At 38.3% G+C, this 15,995-nt stretch overlaps 1 protein-coding gene across 3 annotated transcripts in view; it reads right to left on the bottom strand.

Annotated features, from left to right (window-relative positions):
• Positions 1 to 388: 388 nt before the first annotated feature.
• Positions 389 to 15,995, bottom strand: part of FLRT2 (fibronectin leucine rich transmembrane protein 2) — a 65,898-nt gene continuing 50,291 nt past the window's right edge. For all 3 annotated transcript variants that reach the window (XM_087747459.1, XM_087747456.1, XM_087747457.1), the window contains exon 2: positions 389 to 8,205. In XM_087747459.1, the coding sequence (XP_087603585.1) occupies positions 5,787 to 7,775 (1,989 nt within the window). In that variant the 5' untranslated portion in view covers positions 7,776 to 8,205 and the 3' untranslated portion in view covers positions 389 to 5,786. The remainder of the gene's footprint in view (positions 8,206 to 15,995) is intronic.

The following is a 15,995-nucleotide window of genomic DNA, read 5'->3' as shown; positions in this document are numbered from 1 at the left end:
TCATTTATTTTATTCTCCACCTTCCTGTGGTAAAGCAAGAAGGTTTGGTTACCAGGGTCTAATCTGGCTCGGAAGAAATGTCAAGTTCAGGGAAGCATATTAAGGGTGGGGCTAGACATGGAAATATTGCACAGCAGCTCTCGGCAGTTTTACTTGCTACTCAGGGTTAAGACAGAGAATAAGATAATTTACAGAGCAATTGTGACACTCAGAAATATTACATTTCTAAGCTTTGAAATGGCACAGCTTGTAACATTCAATATTTCAGGTTCTGGCAAAGCCAAAAATTAGTTCTTGTATATGTAACTAGAAGAGGGGTAATTTTTATTTCGAAGTAGCTAAAGCATCTCTTTATATATACTGTATATATTACCATATATGTTAGGTATAAGATACAAAAAAATTTATTAAGGCCTATGTCTGAATGTTGTGCATTCTGAAAATTCAAGAACTTGAAAAAAATCACATTTCATTTCAAGGAAACAGATTAAAAAGTAATAATAGGTAAAAGGCAGGTTTAAGATTGTCAAGGATGAATATCAAATGAATTTATCAAATGACTATGCATATAATGGGTCACAGCTTCCACATACATATATTTTTTATAGACATGTGTAGTTGCTTAAGTGTACCTATTAATTGCAAACACTGGAATATAATCTGCTTTTAGTTTACAGTGATTCCCTATATGCATATGAAAATGAGATAATCTTATAAAGATAAGATTAAATCTGAGAAATTGAAGTAACAAATGGTTTAACGGTTTGAGAGACAGAAGATGAAAGTATTTGTCTTTTAGAATCTGAAGAGAAGGTGGACATACAGTAGAACATTTGAAAATATTACCAGGAATGAAAGTACAGAAGTTTGATGTTTTTGTTTTTCTGTTTTCCCTTTCAGATATTCACATCCTTATTTTAATTAACTTGCTCATATAAATACAGCAGGATTGTTGTATTTTTTTAAATAACTCTTTACTGAATATGTCAACAAGATAATATATAGTGTATAGTGAGGTTTTGAAGTTAACAATGCGTGCAACATGGCAGATTGCAGAAAACAGATAATGCAGTCTTCAAACCATCTATTTTTCCATGTTAAAGGTAGAAAGTATACCAAACACAGAACAGAATCAAGTGTGCATGTCTTAGTTAAAATCAATTTTGTGAAAGATCATGTTCAGATATTTGGGACCAAGTGATGATAACAATTTGTTTAGTAGCTTATCTGTTTCTGAGAGGATCAGAATTCAGCTCTCATGAGGCACATTTCCACAGAACCCCAGTAAAATAAAACCTTGCCAAATGTCTTTTGTACTAGTTTTCCAGATGGACTACTAGCCAGTGTCCTTTTAAAGAGCAAGACATTCTATGCTCTACAAAAGTTTAATGCCAAATGCTTCAATATTGCCTGTATTATCATCTGGGATATGAAATTCCCTGTTCAGTAGAGTTCAGGGAAGGTGTGGTCATCAGCTTCCTAGGATTATCTCTGCGTTCAGAAGAGAGCATCAGGCAGGATTTGATGAGGCTCAGAGCCCATAACTTTTGATTTTGGCACTCATTTCTGTTTTGTTTTTCCACTGAGCTGGAAAGATAAGTCATGAGTAAAACCATTATTCTCATGTTCTAATAAAAAAACTTTAATATCTCCATGTTATAATTTAAGGTGAAGAAGTACTATAAATGGAGAATTCAATGGGAATTAACCACTTCACTGTCAAAAGCTGAGACTAACCTTTCACTTCAATGTTATTAATAAAGTGCCTTATGTAGACCCTTAAAACCATAACAACAATACAATATGCATAAAGTCCTTTTGCTTGCAAAATTAAAATCGATACATTTCTCAGAGGGAGAAATTTTCTCTCCAGAAAAGGGAAAATGATTGAGAGAAAAATATAGTTGAACTACTCTAGTAGCAAATAGCATATGCTATTTCATTTTTCCGTTTTACATGACATTCATTGTAGTCCTTTATTGGCTTACAGGTAAAACTGCTAATATCTTTTCAGTCCAAAGTAACCCAGTCCCTAAATATTCTTATGAATAAATTCAATACTAATGTCTCCAATAAGAACCTGTTAACAAAAAGTCCATGCATTCATCAGGTGTTTGCTTCTGCCAGCAAGCTACATGCAAGGAACACTTGTTACAGTGACAGAATCTGTGAAAACGAGGACCTGTTTGTAAATAAAAAAGTCTTCAGAAGGAACCTAAGCACCGGACACAGCAGTGCTGTGATACTGCTTTAACATAATTTCACTTAAACTCTTATTTTATTCCACTCAGCAATCTTTTATGTACATTTATGTCAGCTATTAGCAACATAGAATGGAAGATGGGTGAGATTTTGTCTGTAAACCACTCATTTGCCCTCAGGTCCACTGAAGCTGTTCAAATCAGGACCTGGAACTGAACATTTTGGATGAGTTGTGTATGCACCCGTTTGGGACTTCTGCTCTATAGCCTTTAGTTAGTATCTGTGGCCAGATATTTGCACTAAGGGAAGATGACTCCATTTTTACGAAGTTCAAGGAAAAAGCTACTGATATTAAACTTTACATTGCCAAAAGATCATTGTCTATTTGTAACTCTTTTCCCAAATATGTTACCTAGTGAAAATTACCCATTATGTACTTATCTAGATGTGTCCTGAAATGAAGCTTCAGCTGTTTGTGTGAATCTTTGAAACGTCCCAAACTCTCTTGTAGGTTGAAATACATTAACTCTTTTGCAGCTGGCTAGCAATTAGAAGTGGGAGAAACATTCTTCAAATGAAACATATGACCTTTCGGTTGACTACAACTGTGAATTTGTTTAGATAAAACTCCCAGTTCTATCCACAAATTTTGGTATAAGTGGCTTTTCACTTTTTTCAGAAGTGTATTTATAGAAAAGAAGCTTTGTCAGTATCTCATACCAATATATATATTATTCTTCATGTTGAAAAGAAGCATAAACTATGCTATCTTTAATATCATTTTGATTTTTGATCTAGGTAAGTGAGTAATAGTCCACAGATAGATATATATACATCATCACCCAAGATCAAAATGAACAGTTTGTGAATGCCTTCAGTTTTCACCCTTTTAGGACAGTAACCACATTTATTGTCATCAGTTTGGGCTTATGGATCATTCACCTACAGTACAGCTGAACTCCCTGAATAAGTCATTTGCTACAAATAAGGCGCCTAGCTCATCTTGAAACTATGGTATCCTGAGGCCTAGAACAGAAGACGTTCACCAAGGAGGACAAAGATTCCTCCAGCATCAGTCATTGAAGTACAAAATTCTGGTAAGCATGTACTTTCAAAGGATGCCTTTTGAAATAAAACGTACAGCTAGTTATTTCACTGAAATTAAATACTACATCCACACCCAGTGGGAATCTCTGGCTCTACTTAATTTCAAACAAACTCCAGCATGCAATGGAAACGTGCAGAAGCACAACTATTTGCTGCTTGTCTTGTGGGCTTTGTCAGCTGAAACATATTAAACAAACAAAACGTAAGTATCAACCTTCTCATCATAATAGTAAATAGGTCACAGAAAAAAACACTTTGCATAGACGTTTCTACCTAGAATTACACCATTTGAAGTCATATGGCAGCCTTTTATTCAGCAAAATTTCAGTGACTTTACTATTACAGTAGCCACACAGGTTGCCTAAAATACCTGTTATAGCTGGAGAAAATAGCAAATATACAGAATATAGAGTGGAATTTCAAAATGTGATTATAAAAGGTGTTGAGGGGAGGATGCAGTTCCTTATACAATGATTGTACTTTGCCATCAATCATAACTAGATTCGTTTTGCCATTGCAGAAAATGAGTGTTATCATGTGATTTGAATTTGAGAAACTGCACACTCATAGACTGCTGGGTTTCAAGAATGGTTTGAGTGAAATGAGCAAAGGAAAGGATTAAAACCCTCTCTCCCAACATATGCAGCCTCATAAAGTGAAAGCCTAAGCATTCCACAGTGAAAGTGCTTCAGCCTTTACTTCCAATCCACTTCTAACAACTTCTTCTTCCTAGTTGGTCACTGTAAAAAGTTTTCTCTTTGGTTCCCTACTCCCTCAGGAAAGTTTTGTCTGTCTCTTTTGTTTCTCTTTGTTGTGAACTTTTGCTTGTCCTCAAGCTCAGGAGAAAGTGAGCCACATTAAAAAACAAACAAACTGGAAAAAAAAAAAAAAAGGAAGAATTGCATTCCACCACTGAGCTGGCAAGAAATCCAGAGTTCTTGGCAGTCACAGAGTCAATGGAGTGGCTGGAACATTATATAATTTGGAGAGCAGCGTCATGGTTTTAATACAAGCCTGATGTTTCGCATAGTGCATGTAAAGCTCAAGGACTCAGAAAGTATTCCATCTAAAGAATTTGAGGGAATAATAGAGAAAATTCTAAGCCCACCTACTGCTTATAAAGCACAGATCATTGTGGAAAACTTCCAAAAGCTTAAGATAAAAGAAGGGTAATTCAGAGAGACGGTGTATATTTTTGTTCTCAAAATTCCTCAGTTAATCAAATGCTTAGTTAATGTTCGTCTCTGTATACTTGAATGGAAAAAAAACCCCAAACAACCAGGATTTATACACAATTTTCCCTGCTGAACATATTTCAGTTCATGATAGGCCTGGAGGCCTTTCCAGTAACAAATAAATTTTTAAAAGATATTTCTTATCTGTTTTCTCTGTTTGTTTGTCTTTTCTTTCCTATTTCTCCATACTGAATATAACTCAGACACCTAAATCAAACAGGGCTTGAACCATAAAAGTCAATAGCAACCTATCCATTGGCATCATATTTTGCGTCATGTTTTCAGCAATTTACACTTTTAGATTCCAAATTCTACATGAATACTTCAGAGCTGGGAGCACTCAGAATTTCCCTAATTCAGGCTTTACCTGAACATGCTGTGTCAACAAATGCTGCTCTATTAAAGAGAGCGGCAACCTAATGACAGCTATCTGTTACATACTGATAACCTTCATCTCCCACTGAGAAGGGTCAGAGAATGCCTAAAGCTTCTTAATCATAATGAAAAACAGGAACAGTTTATATCATAAAAGTATATAGTATTGGGGGACATTTTCAGAGTAGCTTTTGTGAATAGGAATCAAGGTCACTGAGTTTGACATTGAGCTCTGCCTACCTTTCCTATTCCAAGTATATTGGGATAAAACTAATCAAACAAGAAAGTAGCCTTTTTGGTAGCTCTCAGAACTCCAGCTTTCAGTTGGAGGTAAGAAATACAGAACTGACAAACGGGAACAGAAATATTTTCAACTGTTTGAAGCTAAACTGCAACTGCTGGGTTCAAGTCAGAAGGGTTGTACCTATTTTATCTGAATTGTTTTTGTTGATTCCTAGTGACCCTGTTTTAATATGCACTTATTTTCCTGTACTACAGAACACCTAGAAACTTAACATCCCTCAGACAGCTTCGACAGCAAAGTGGTTAATGTTTGAAGAATGAGTCATTCTTTCCTTTGCCATGACATTGGGTTCTTATTGTACAACCCTGTACAGTACTTAGCAATATTTTTTAAAGATTTAAAAAGCAAAGAGTTACAAAACCATTTGCAATTAACTTGAAATAGAAAAGATAGCACTTTTTTTAAATCCCATTATATAGTACACCGTATAAATTACAGAGTATTCAAATGCATAAATGCATCTGGGTAACATTTATCAAATGTAATTTTTTCATTGTTGTCAGGGGGTTATTTTTTCCAGAGTTTTTTCTTTTTGTCCTAGACACCCCCATCTCCCCTCACTATCACGTATGACAGTGCTCCAGGTCTGAGACATTGCTGTTGCAGTATCGCATGTTGTTGGGGATGTGGCAGTCTGTGTAGTTAATGCCCCCGTTTGGGGTATAAATGGGCTGCAGTCTGAAATCTCCTTTAAGGAGTTGATCATTATTTAAGGAGACAATCTGGAAGCTGGTTTCCGTCATCTCCAGGATGGAGTTGTCCTTCTTGGTCCCTGCCTCGCAGTAGTCATCTTTCCGCCGCCCCCGGTTGTATTTCCACTTCTGGGAGGTGTAACGCCCTTTTTTGTGCATGTGCCAGCAAAAAATGCTGAGCAGGACCACAAGAACAAATATCACTGCACCCCCAATCAACCCTGCCAGCAGAAATGGGGAGCCCAGGTTCTGAGAAGTCGTCTGCTCATGGCTGGAGGGGATGTTGCTGCCATTGCTCAAAAAGGAAGCCTTGGTTGTGGCTTCTGAACAGACAGTGTCTTCTCTGGTTCGGTAATTGTTATAAGTATCCAGTGGAACCAAACAAATACGATAGGTGGATTTGGGCTCCAGATTTACCAAGCTTAAGTGTTGCTTCTCACCACTAACTATTCGTTCCTGAACAATTCCTCCTACCAGGCTATGGCCCATTTTAACCCACGTGAGTTTATATGCCATCACGGTAAAAAGAGACATCCAATTAACTTGGATGCAAGTGTCATTCACAAAATGGATGGAGAGTTGAATCCGTTCCGATATAGGAGGTGTCACCCTTTCTCTGTCCTCCCTGTCAGGCACAGTGGGGAGTGTGGCTATGGTGGGAGTGAGAGGATTATATTTGCTACTTGGGGGAGGAACTGATGAAGTGGGAACTAATGTAGTTGGCATGGCTGTAGCTGGGACTGGGGTGATAATCAGTGGCAGACCAGGGGTGGTGGTGGGGCATGACAACATATTCATATTGAGCTCCCTGACTGCCATACCTCGGACCTGCTCTGGTCCCTGGCACATAAAACCGCGTACATTGATGGAAGCAGGAATAAATTTGAGCCATTCAGTGACCCACTTAATACTGCAGTCACACAACCAGGGATTATTCCTTACAGTGAGTTGCCTCAGGTTGTGGAGATTATCAAATACCCCCTTCACCAACATCCGAAGTTGATTGTTGGAAATGTCAAGCCGTTCCAGCTTGTGGAGGTTTGAAAAGGCTGTAAGTGGTATATGGGTTATCTGGTTGTCCTGCAAGTAAAGCCTTAGCAGGTGTGTACCTGGAAGATCAGGAGGAGGGTAGGTCAGTGAATTCCGCACTATTGAGAATTCCTTGAGCTTGGAGAGGTGGCTGAAGGTGCCTTCAGCTATGCCTTTATTAGTAAGGAGATTGCCATCCACAATCAGACGCTCCAGACTTGTAAGATTCTGGAAGGCCAAGTCTGAAATGACAGCAATTCGGTTTTCATCTACTCGAAGTTCTTGTAAGTCCACCGGAAGGCCTACTGGTACGCTGCTTAAGTGATTCTTGGACAAGAACAGAAGCTTGAGGCTGATGGCTTCCCGGAATGCCCCATCCTCAACACCAACAGTGGAGATGGAGTTGTCATCCAGGTGCAGCTCTTCCAGCTTCAAAAGCTGAGCAAGGGCAGCCCGAGAAATGGTCTGAATGTTGTTTTCCTGCAGGTGGAGAACCCTGACATTCTTGGGCAGGTTCATGGGGAATTCATCTAATTGGTTGCCATACAGGTAGACTGTGTGCACAGACTGGACATTGTGCAACTCTGCAGGAAATCCAGCATTATTAATTTGGTTATTATGGAGGTAGAGGACGGTTACACCCTCCGGTATCCCAAGAGGCACTGAGGTCAAGCTTCGCTCATTACAATAGACAAAGTTTCGGTCGCAGCGGCACACTTTTGGGCAGGCCAAAGTTTTGGAGACCTGCATGTAGAACCCCAGGGAAAAGATAAGCCATGATTTCATGAGAACAGCCCAATCTGTGGGCCACATTCTAGTCCATGAACCCATTTCTAATTTAAAGAAATGAAGTACTACAGTATTAAAGAACTAATAGCAATAATAAAGCACAGGTAGCAAAATCTCAGGTCATTAAAATTGGCTTCTATTTATGTCCAGTGTTCAGGCCAGAGTTAAAGTCCTGGAGGGTAAGTATAAAATAATCCTTTTATAATTGGCCTACCTCCTACTTTTGATAAGAAAGCCACAGTCTTATTAGCCAGGGTTACAAAGTTTGTTGCCTTCCTCCATGTGTGCTGAAAGAAACAATAGCCGTGTTTTTGCAGGTGAGCAACAGGTTAATTTAAAGCTACCAAAAGTTGTCTGTGTATGAGTTGCTTGGAGGGATAATATTTCCTTTCACTGAAGTCTGTTGGTGTTACACTCAGCTTTCTGAAGCCAGCAAAGTCCTCATATCAGCTATCTGCCAGATCTGGCCTGCCTGTAAAAGAAAAGAGAAAAGAAAAAGCTGAACAGCATGAAAGGTTTAATAGGGAAGATCAAGCCCATTGGAAGACTATTCTAAGGCTGTGCTCTTTGTGGCTTTCTGGAAAAAAAGGCATTAATATTAAACATTAGCTTAATATTACTGTTAAATAGTCTTGAAATAGATTTGATGCAAAGTCATTGCAGTGATTGAAGGACTTTCAGTGACTTCAGTGAAGGCTAGATCTATTACTTGTGTTTGTATATTGTACCTCCAGTCTTTGTCCTCTCACAGTCTGTTTCAAATCCTAAAACTACAACATTTTACAAACCTAAAACTAAACCATTTAACTGGAAAGTTTTGCTCAGGTTTTTTTTTTTTTTTTCAGAACCACTGACTTCAATGAATGCTATTCACTGATGCCTGACAGAGTAGACTCTGGGCTGTATTATTTAATCACACTCTATGTTTTTTTCATTTCCTACCAGACTCTGGAATGTTCTGCTTCTATTTCTGTAATGCCATTATGTATATTCTCCATCTTAATGCACACTGCCAGATTATTGCACCTCACTACAGTGAATTAGCTACTTATGAGGAGAGTTTTTTAAATAAGTATGGTAATCCACAAATACAAGATACCCTGCTGTAAGGCATGTATTTGCTAAAACTATCATCTTGATATCGTTTCTGATGTGAACTGTGCTGTCAACAGACTTCTAAATTAGCTTTCCACTAAACGAAATGGGCTCACATCTGCTAAGTTAATGTTTTAGGATATCAGCTCAGACTACAGCAGTTTTGCAGAAGAGCACTTTCTTTGAAACCATAAAGGTCAGACACTTCTTTTAATTCTGCTATACAGTTGTCTGTGAATGGCTTCAGAAACAAATTTGTTAGTTTTAGTATAGATGAATTCTTAATGTATATTTTCAGCTTTTACTTTCCCAGCTACTATTTATTATTCAGATCTGTAACCAAACAATTCAAATCTCTAAAGCATGTGATGAAAGATACTGTATCGTATGACGTTATCTTGTCTTGTTATATGTTGTTTCCAATGACTGAAAAAAAATGCCGCATTTTACATACTTGAACATAATGAAGGATATAAACTTTCACAAGTACCAAGCATGTGTCGATCTCAGGGTCTTGAATTGCCATTACATAAGCACAGTATTGTTCTAGATTTTGTTGACCCAGATCAAAACACATTGGCTGAGATTTCAGGAAAACAGAGTTTCAGTGAACAGAAATCATATTTAAAAATTCCTTTTGCTTTATTTAAGCAGTTTAAGCACCATGCAGGTAATTCAGAAAGAAATGTAATTCAGGAGTACATGAAAGCTTGTTCTTCTGCTACAGCTGTGCAGTTTATAACATGTCCCAAATGCTGCTTTTGGGAACCTCATGGACTGACAGGGTACAAAGTCTCTTTAGGAGTCAAACTGTTATAACCCTGCAACCTTGTACTTGCAGATTACTATATTTATTTGGAACATCATCAGGTATCAGCCTCAAGGATAGAACAATTGGAGATAAAAAGTGAGACCCTGAGAAGTCCTGTAGCTTATCGTTACCAATTCAAATGGTAAATGTACCTATCCTTTAATGCAGTCTATACTGTGTGTTGCCCTTTTCTAGAAACAGTAAGATTAGCTACCCCACTGTTCAAGGTTTTCTCTCTCATAGTCATATTTCAGTCAAGAGTGGTTTCTTTTCAATTATGTAAGATGACGTGATACTGTAGAGAAACTCTAACAAGATTACATTCTAACATGAGCCTAAGTGTGACAGTTTATCTGCCTTTAATATGGCCTGGCTCCCATCTAGATCACACTGCTCTGATCCGTCATGACACTGTCTTTTTAAAATAAGACAGGATGTGCAAAGCCTCCTGAGATGCTTGGGACCCCACAGAAAAATAGTGGTTCTCTCACTCTCTTTCCATCATCGATGAGAGACAGTCTATACCTCCTAACAGGGCCAATTCCCTGCACTGAGCTCTCATTTGATCTTAAGTCCGATTGCTGATTAGGTTTTATTTGACTCCCGGGTATGATAGAAAGCCCAGCTGAGGATGTGCAACCACAGGCAGCTGCAACTCCTGGTTTGCTGGGAATCTCCTAAGGAGGGAATGTCTTATTAAAACTGATTTATGCATTCACCTTATTCTAGGACTCTGCCCAGAGTACCTCTCACCTAGGTAAATGTGGCACCTGAATAGAAGATTTCAGTAATGATTCTACTAAACTGGGTTAAATGCACAGCACTTCTTATTAGATATTAAAGGTAAAAGAGCTTTGACTGGACAGTCAGTTAAGCATATCAGCACTTTGGAAGCTGGCACTCTGGAGTTTATCTCCTTTTTATTGTTACATGGATTTTGCCCTTGAAAATCTGTTAAAACTTTCCTATTGTCTTCTCTCCTTATGATGGTAAGAAAGGAAGTCCTTTTATTAATGCCAGTGTCCTAATCTCCAGCTTGCCAGTATCCTAATCTTCAGCTATCAGTCCTTAATAAACCGATACTATAAAATTCAGTACAGAAAATATGCACTGGTAACTACCGTTGATTGCATTAAGCAAGAGCACAAGGACAAATCTAATTAGATACTTATGACTTCAAGGTTGACTGTGGTGTAACAGAGGGAAGCGATGAGGAAGCAAAGATACAATGGAATGTGTTTAAATAAATTATTTGGGAAAAGCTTTACCTCAGTAGTCTTTTCCAACTGTTTAATAATAACTCATAGTAGTGGTCATAGTTGCAGTATTTTTCAACAGATGCAAAAGTGAGTTGTGTCCCTGTGTTAGAAATGTCTACCCCAAAGACATTGCAAAGACTGAAGGGCTGAACAACCTGCTTGCTTTAAAAAAAAAAAACAACTCTGTGAAGGAGAAACATCCTCTGCAAATTCCAGAAGGCTGGGAAAGCTGAATCAGTTTGTTCTTCAGCAAGTTGCCAACACTGAAGGCAGGTAGAGTAATGGAGCTTTCTCCCCATCCCTGCCATGTTGGCTTCCTAAAGCAAGCTCTCTATTTTCAGTATTCTTACAAGAACTGAACTGAGTCTCTCTGTGAATGAACTGATCATTTACAGAACTAGAATTTGGAAGTGGAGGAGTTAAGGGCACTCAATATCCTTAGCTTTCATGATTGTAAATCTTGGGAACTGACTCATAAACTATGGATGGCAGTGACTTTGCTTACTGTAAAGCTGGAAAGTTCTAAAAAACAATCAAGGAAGTGAGGATGACAGTAAGGGAATTTGTCACAGTTAACTTAAAATTAAAGAAATCAACAAGCAAATACCTCAGTAATAACATACCTGACCATCATCACCTTGATCACTTTTGTTTCTGTTTCCTTACCCTGTACACTTGATTTCTATCATTTCTCACTATAGACTCCTTGGAGCACAAGCCGTGTCTTCCAAGTGTCTAGGACATTTCCTCTCTTACTGATGCCAGGGTATTATATCCCATTAGGATTTAATGACTGATATAGTAAAGTTGAGAAAAGCACATAGAAATAGATGAGAACATATGCACAGGTTTTAGGTGACCATGTCTGAAAATTTGGCTTCGTGGCCTGAGTTCCTGACATCAATGGAAATGTTCCCTTTCACGTCTTAAGAAGAATTTCTGATCAAGGTTTTATCTCACTGTCTTTTTTCAAACCTGCCTTATTTAAATACTCTTTTGGCATGACTAATGCTAGCTGGAGAAGAACAATTCTGTTTGTTTATTGGATAAAAATTTCAAATTTGCTTTTGTTCAGAGCTGCATCTGAACAGCTCCTTTCAGATATTTTAATTAAAAGTATTTAAAGGCTGAAACATCTGGCTGCAAGTTGGGAAGGTGAAGGTTTTATTAGTCTCCCCTTCACTGGTCAGAATCATCCACACAACTTCAAACTTCAGTTACCCTGCTGTGCATAGCCATGAAATAATTTAGCTACGATAAACAAACGTGCTTCAATGATTAATATATTACTGAAAATGCTACTTAATCATAAATTTGTGGTATCTAGGAAAAAAAAAACAACAACCCACTAGCAGCCTGCTTATGGAACTCTTTCCTTCCTCACTGACCAATATTGCCTCAGTGGCTGTGTCTATGGAGTCTAAAGAAGCTCCATAGTTGCCATCAGGGCATCCTCCCCACCTTTCACGCTGCAGTCTTCCAAACATGTAGTCCCAGGTGTAGCAGTCAAGGTCTCTGTGGCTGCCTGAGAACTTATTAATGTTCAGGGGAGATAACAGAGAATCAAGGGAGGAGATAGCATATGGAGCAAAGCCTGCATATGAATAGTTACAGCCCTATATTATAAGCACAGGAGTTTTGTTGTGCTCCTGAAGTCAAGTTGTCTGTTTTCATTAGTCTTCCCATGTTTTATATTAAGGCTATTAATTTTTTAAAGGGAATAAAATTAATAATGCTTGGCTATTCTTTCCTTCAGGGAATCCTGAAAATAATAATAATAAAAAAATCCTAACAATTGAAGTTTTTTCTCTGATATTCTAATCACTCAGCACCACTTTTCCTAGTAGTTCATCCATTTATCTGAACCTGAGTGCCACGCAACATAAATAGAAAGGCAAGCAAAACCAAAATCAAATGGTCATACCTACTCTTTTCACTACTACCAGTCAGTGACTCTCATTTAACACAAAACCACTAGGCATAAATTTTCTTGACTTTACTGCAGACCAAGGTCATAATCAAGTCATAATCTTACACTACATAATTATAATATACAGTAAGTACAAGGCTATTATGTCCAGAATTGAATGACAACCAGAAAACAAATCTAATTCCATTCCACTGAAACCTAGTAGAGTTCCTAGTGCTTAAGAAAAATGCCACTGTATTTCTATGATCTGGTAATGAAAGTAATTATGGAATAATACCTGATAAATCCCTTTTTTCCACATATGTAGAGTTCATATCTACACATGAATGAACATCCTGCTTTTTTTATCTGATTAGAAGCCTAAGGTGACGGTTTACTGCATATGTTTCTTTATGGGTTACTTGGTTTTGAACTTTGTGTTGAAAATTTAATATGAGGCTATAATCTCTGCATCAAAGGCACAGAGAAAATGACCCAAAGGAACCAAAATGCTTTTACAGGAAACCCTTTTGAGTGCTCGCTGCTGTGACTCCTTCATACTTATGGGTGTGTATTATGTAAGAAGAAGAGGTAAGGAGGAAGAAAAAGAGGCGAAGAGGAAGAGGAGAAACCATCCTTGGTGCCCTCTTCTAAAGTGAATATTGATTTCAGGGTAATGATCAGTACTGGAAGGAAACCTTCAAGTATCTCTGTACACTGTTACAGACACTATGAAGTCTATATGGACAGATTTTGGCAGAGAAAGATACTATTGCCTTTGCATTACTGTTAGCAAAATGATTCAGCAAATGTACACAAATGAGCTCTTCCCTCATGTATTCTTTTCTGCTCTGATCAGGATGTTTCTGGTTTTGCCTCTCAGTTTGCACTTATAATTATTCTCAAAAGCTCAGATCAGGCAGTCTGCTGGAGGCAAGTGAAGTGGATTTGGATCTGCCTTGGTGGGGGCAGGAGAAAGTTTAGAGAGTGGTACATCTTGCAACAATGGGTGTAAAGACGTCATTTGCCATCCTTCTCCCCCTTGCTCTTCTCTAACCTTCTGCTCCTCTAAGCCTTTTATCTCTTTCCAGCTACATTCCTGCAAATTATTAAGCAGACACATTTCCCAGAAGGATGCGGGCTTCAGGAAATCCCTTTTTAAAAGGCATGATATTATAATCAACAAAAGCTTTGTCTTTGGAAATTTGGGTGGTGTACAGGTTCTTGTCAGTCAACAGGAATCTGACAAAGCCCAATTCCTGACCACCAGGAGGGGGAGCTAAGGCAGCAGGAAACTTTCTCTCCCCTGACTAAACAAATAAATGAATAAATGTGGGACTCGTTTTCTTCCCACTTTGTCAGTCCCCACACACATGCACACACTTCTCCTTCCTCCCAGATGTCTGGGATAGCCAGTGATTTCTGGCTTGTTTGACAGCGTCTCTGTTATATGCCTGACAAACTGTTTGAGCAGTATAGCATTTTGTTTCTGGGAAAATTAGTATTTCCATATTCTAATAATGAGCACTATTCCCAGACTGAAATTTATGTGCTTCATGATTCAAGACTGTTCTTTACTTTTAGGTTACTACAGAGTGCAATTGTTGCATATATATGAGGAGGCATGCAGGCGGTGGTGGTGGTGAAGAGAGTTAGCAGTGGAAAAAGAGAAAGAGAGGTTTGTGAAGGATACAGCTCAGGTACAGCAGATTTTTCTCCTTTTACAGATTAGTAGGAATCAGTGGCAGGTCAAAAGAGAGAACAAACTACAAGACATAATCACTAGAGTGACCACTGTACTCCAGGAAGCAGGGCTGAAATAGCTGCAAGAACAGTGGCATTAATGCTTCAGGTGGAGCCATGAATTCAAGGCTGCCATTCATCCCACCAGGCACTGTGCTGTGCCACACATCCTATGCAGTTTCTCAGACGTTGAAGTACCAAAGTTCAGATGGAGAGAATGCAGTCTGCCTAGACTAACGTATCTTCGTTCCTGCATTCACTTTAAGAGTTATTTATTTATGACAGAAGGAAGTTATTCTCAAAACTTGATGTTGCATAACTTCATCAAGACTGTATCACCTGTGATAATTAATAAACCTCTGATCCCAGAAACATTTTTGTTTCCATTCTGTAACAAAACTATTCATCTCTGCTTGTGCACACAGATGCCCTATAGGTTAATAAAATTTTTTGTCATAGTCAATGTATGTCAAGGAATATGACTATTTTTAGTAATAAAAAATGGTATATCTCTTTCAATTTCAGAAATGAAAGACTACAGAACATCTAATGGAAAACATCAAAGAAAAAGCACATTTCCTACTGCAAGCTCCATTAGTGGACACTGTTGTGTTATCCATGCAAATTCATCTTTTGGTTTGTCATACTACCCAGTCCAATCTGAATGCCCATCTGCGTGGATTAATCCTGCACAGACCTTTGCTATTGATCGTTTCAGCAGAACCAGAAGGAGAGTTCTAGAAATGGAAAACTGCCACTAAGGACTTCCTGCCTGTGGAGTCCTGAATTATAATGTAGGAATTGTCAAAAACAACTACTTCAGCTAATTGTAGCTGTCAGAGTAAAAAGTAATGAGGACACACATGGCAAATATAAAAGCAAAATCTTTAATTGCCTGCACAAGCAGGTAGGACTCCCTCATAGAACACAAGGGAGAAGGAAACGTGCAGAACTCGAGGTTTTTAACTAATGTGAACTTCTGAGTTGTGTAGGACCTCAAGGGAGCCCAAAGTCATTGATAGCCGAAGAATCTGTTTATAAGGAAATATCCCTGCTTTCATTGTAAAATTGCTGATTGTTGAGAATTTACTCCAGATGGTGACCATCGTGATATTTTCACTCCCCTAGGCAAAGAGGAACAGATGATCACCTCCAGGACTCATATTAAGTGGAGTATTGCAACTACTAGCAAAGGGTTATTGGTGTCTCTATTAACCTTCCCTCAAGGCCTAGTCTAGTTTTTGACCAGTCTAACGCTGCACTGTTCAAAATTTAACAAATTTGTCAAAAAGTGAGAATGATCAGTTTAGCATGGTGGTGTATTAATTCCCTAGTCTTTCATCCCCAAAGATCTGATCTCATATCCTAGGTGAAACAGTTTTGATGGATCTCATCTAGGACTCCATAAACTCAGCAGTGTACTATGTGATGATATAAACCTGGAC

Source organism: Nipponia nippon, unplaced genomic scaffold, assembly GCF_047370975.1.
Source record: "Nipponia nippon isolate SJK-2023a ecotype South Korea unplaced genomic scaffold, ASM4737097v1 scaffold_11, whole genome shotgun sequence".
Taxonomy (NCBI): Eukaryota; Metazoa; Chordata; class Aves; order Pelecaniformes; family Threskiornithidae; genus Nipponia; species Nipponia nippon.
This window is presented reverse-complemented; position numbering and strand designations above follow the sequence as displayed.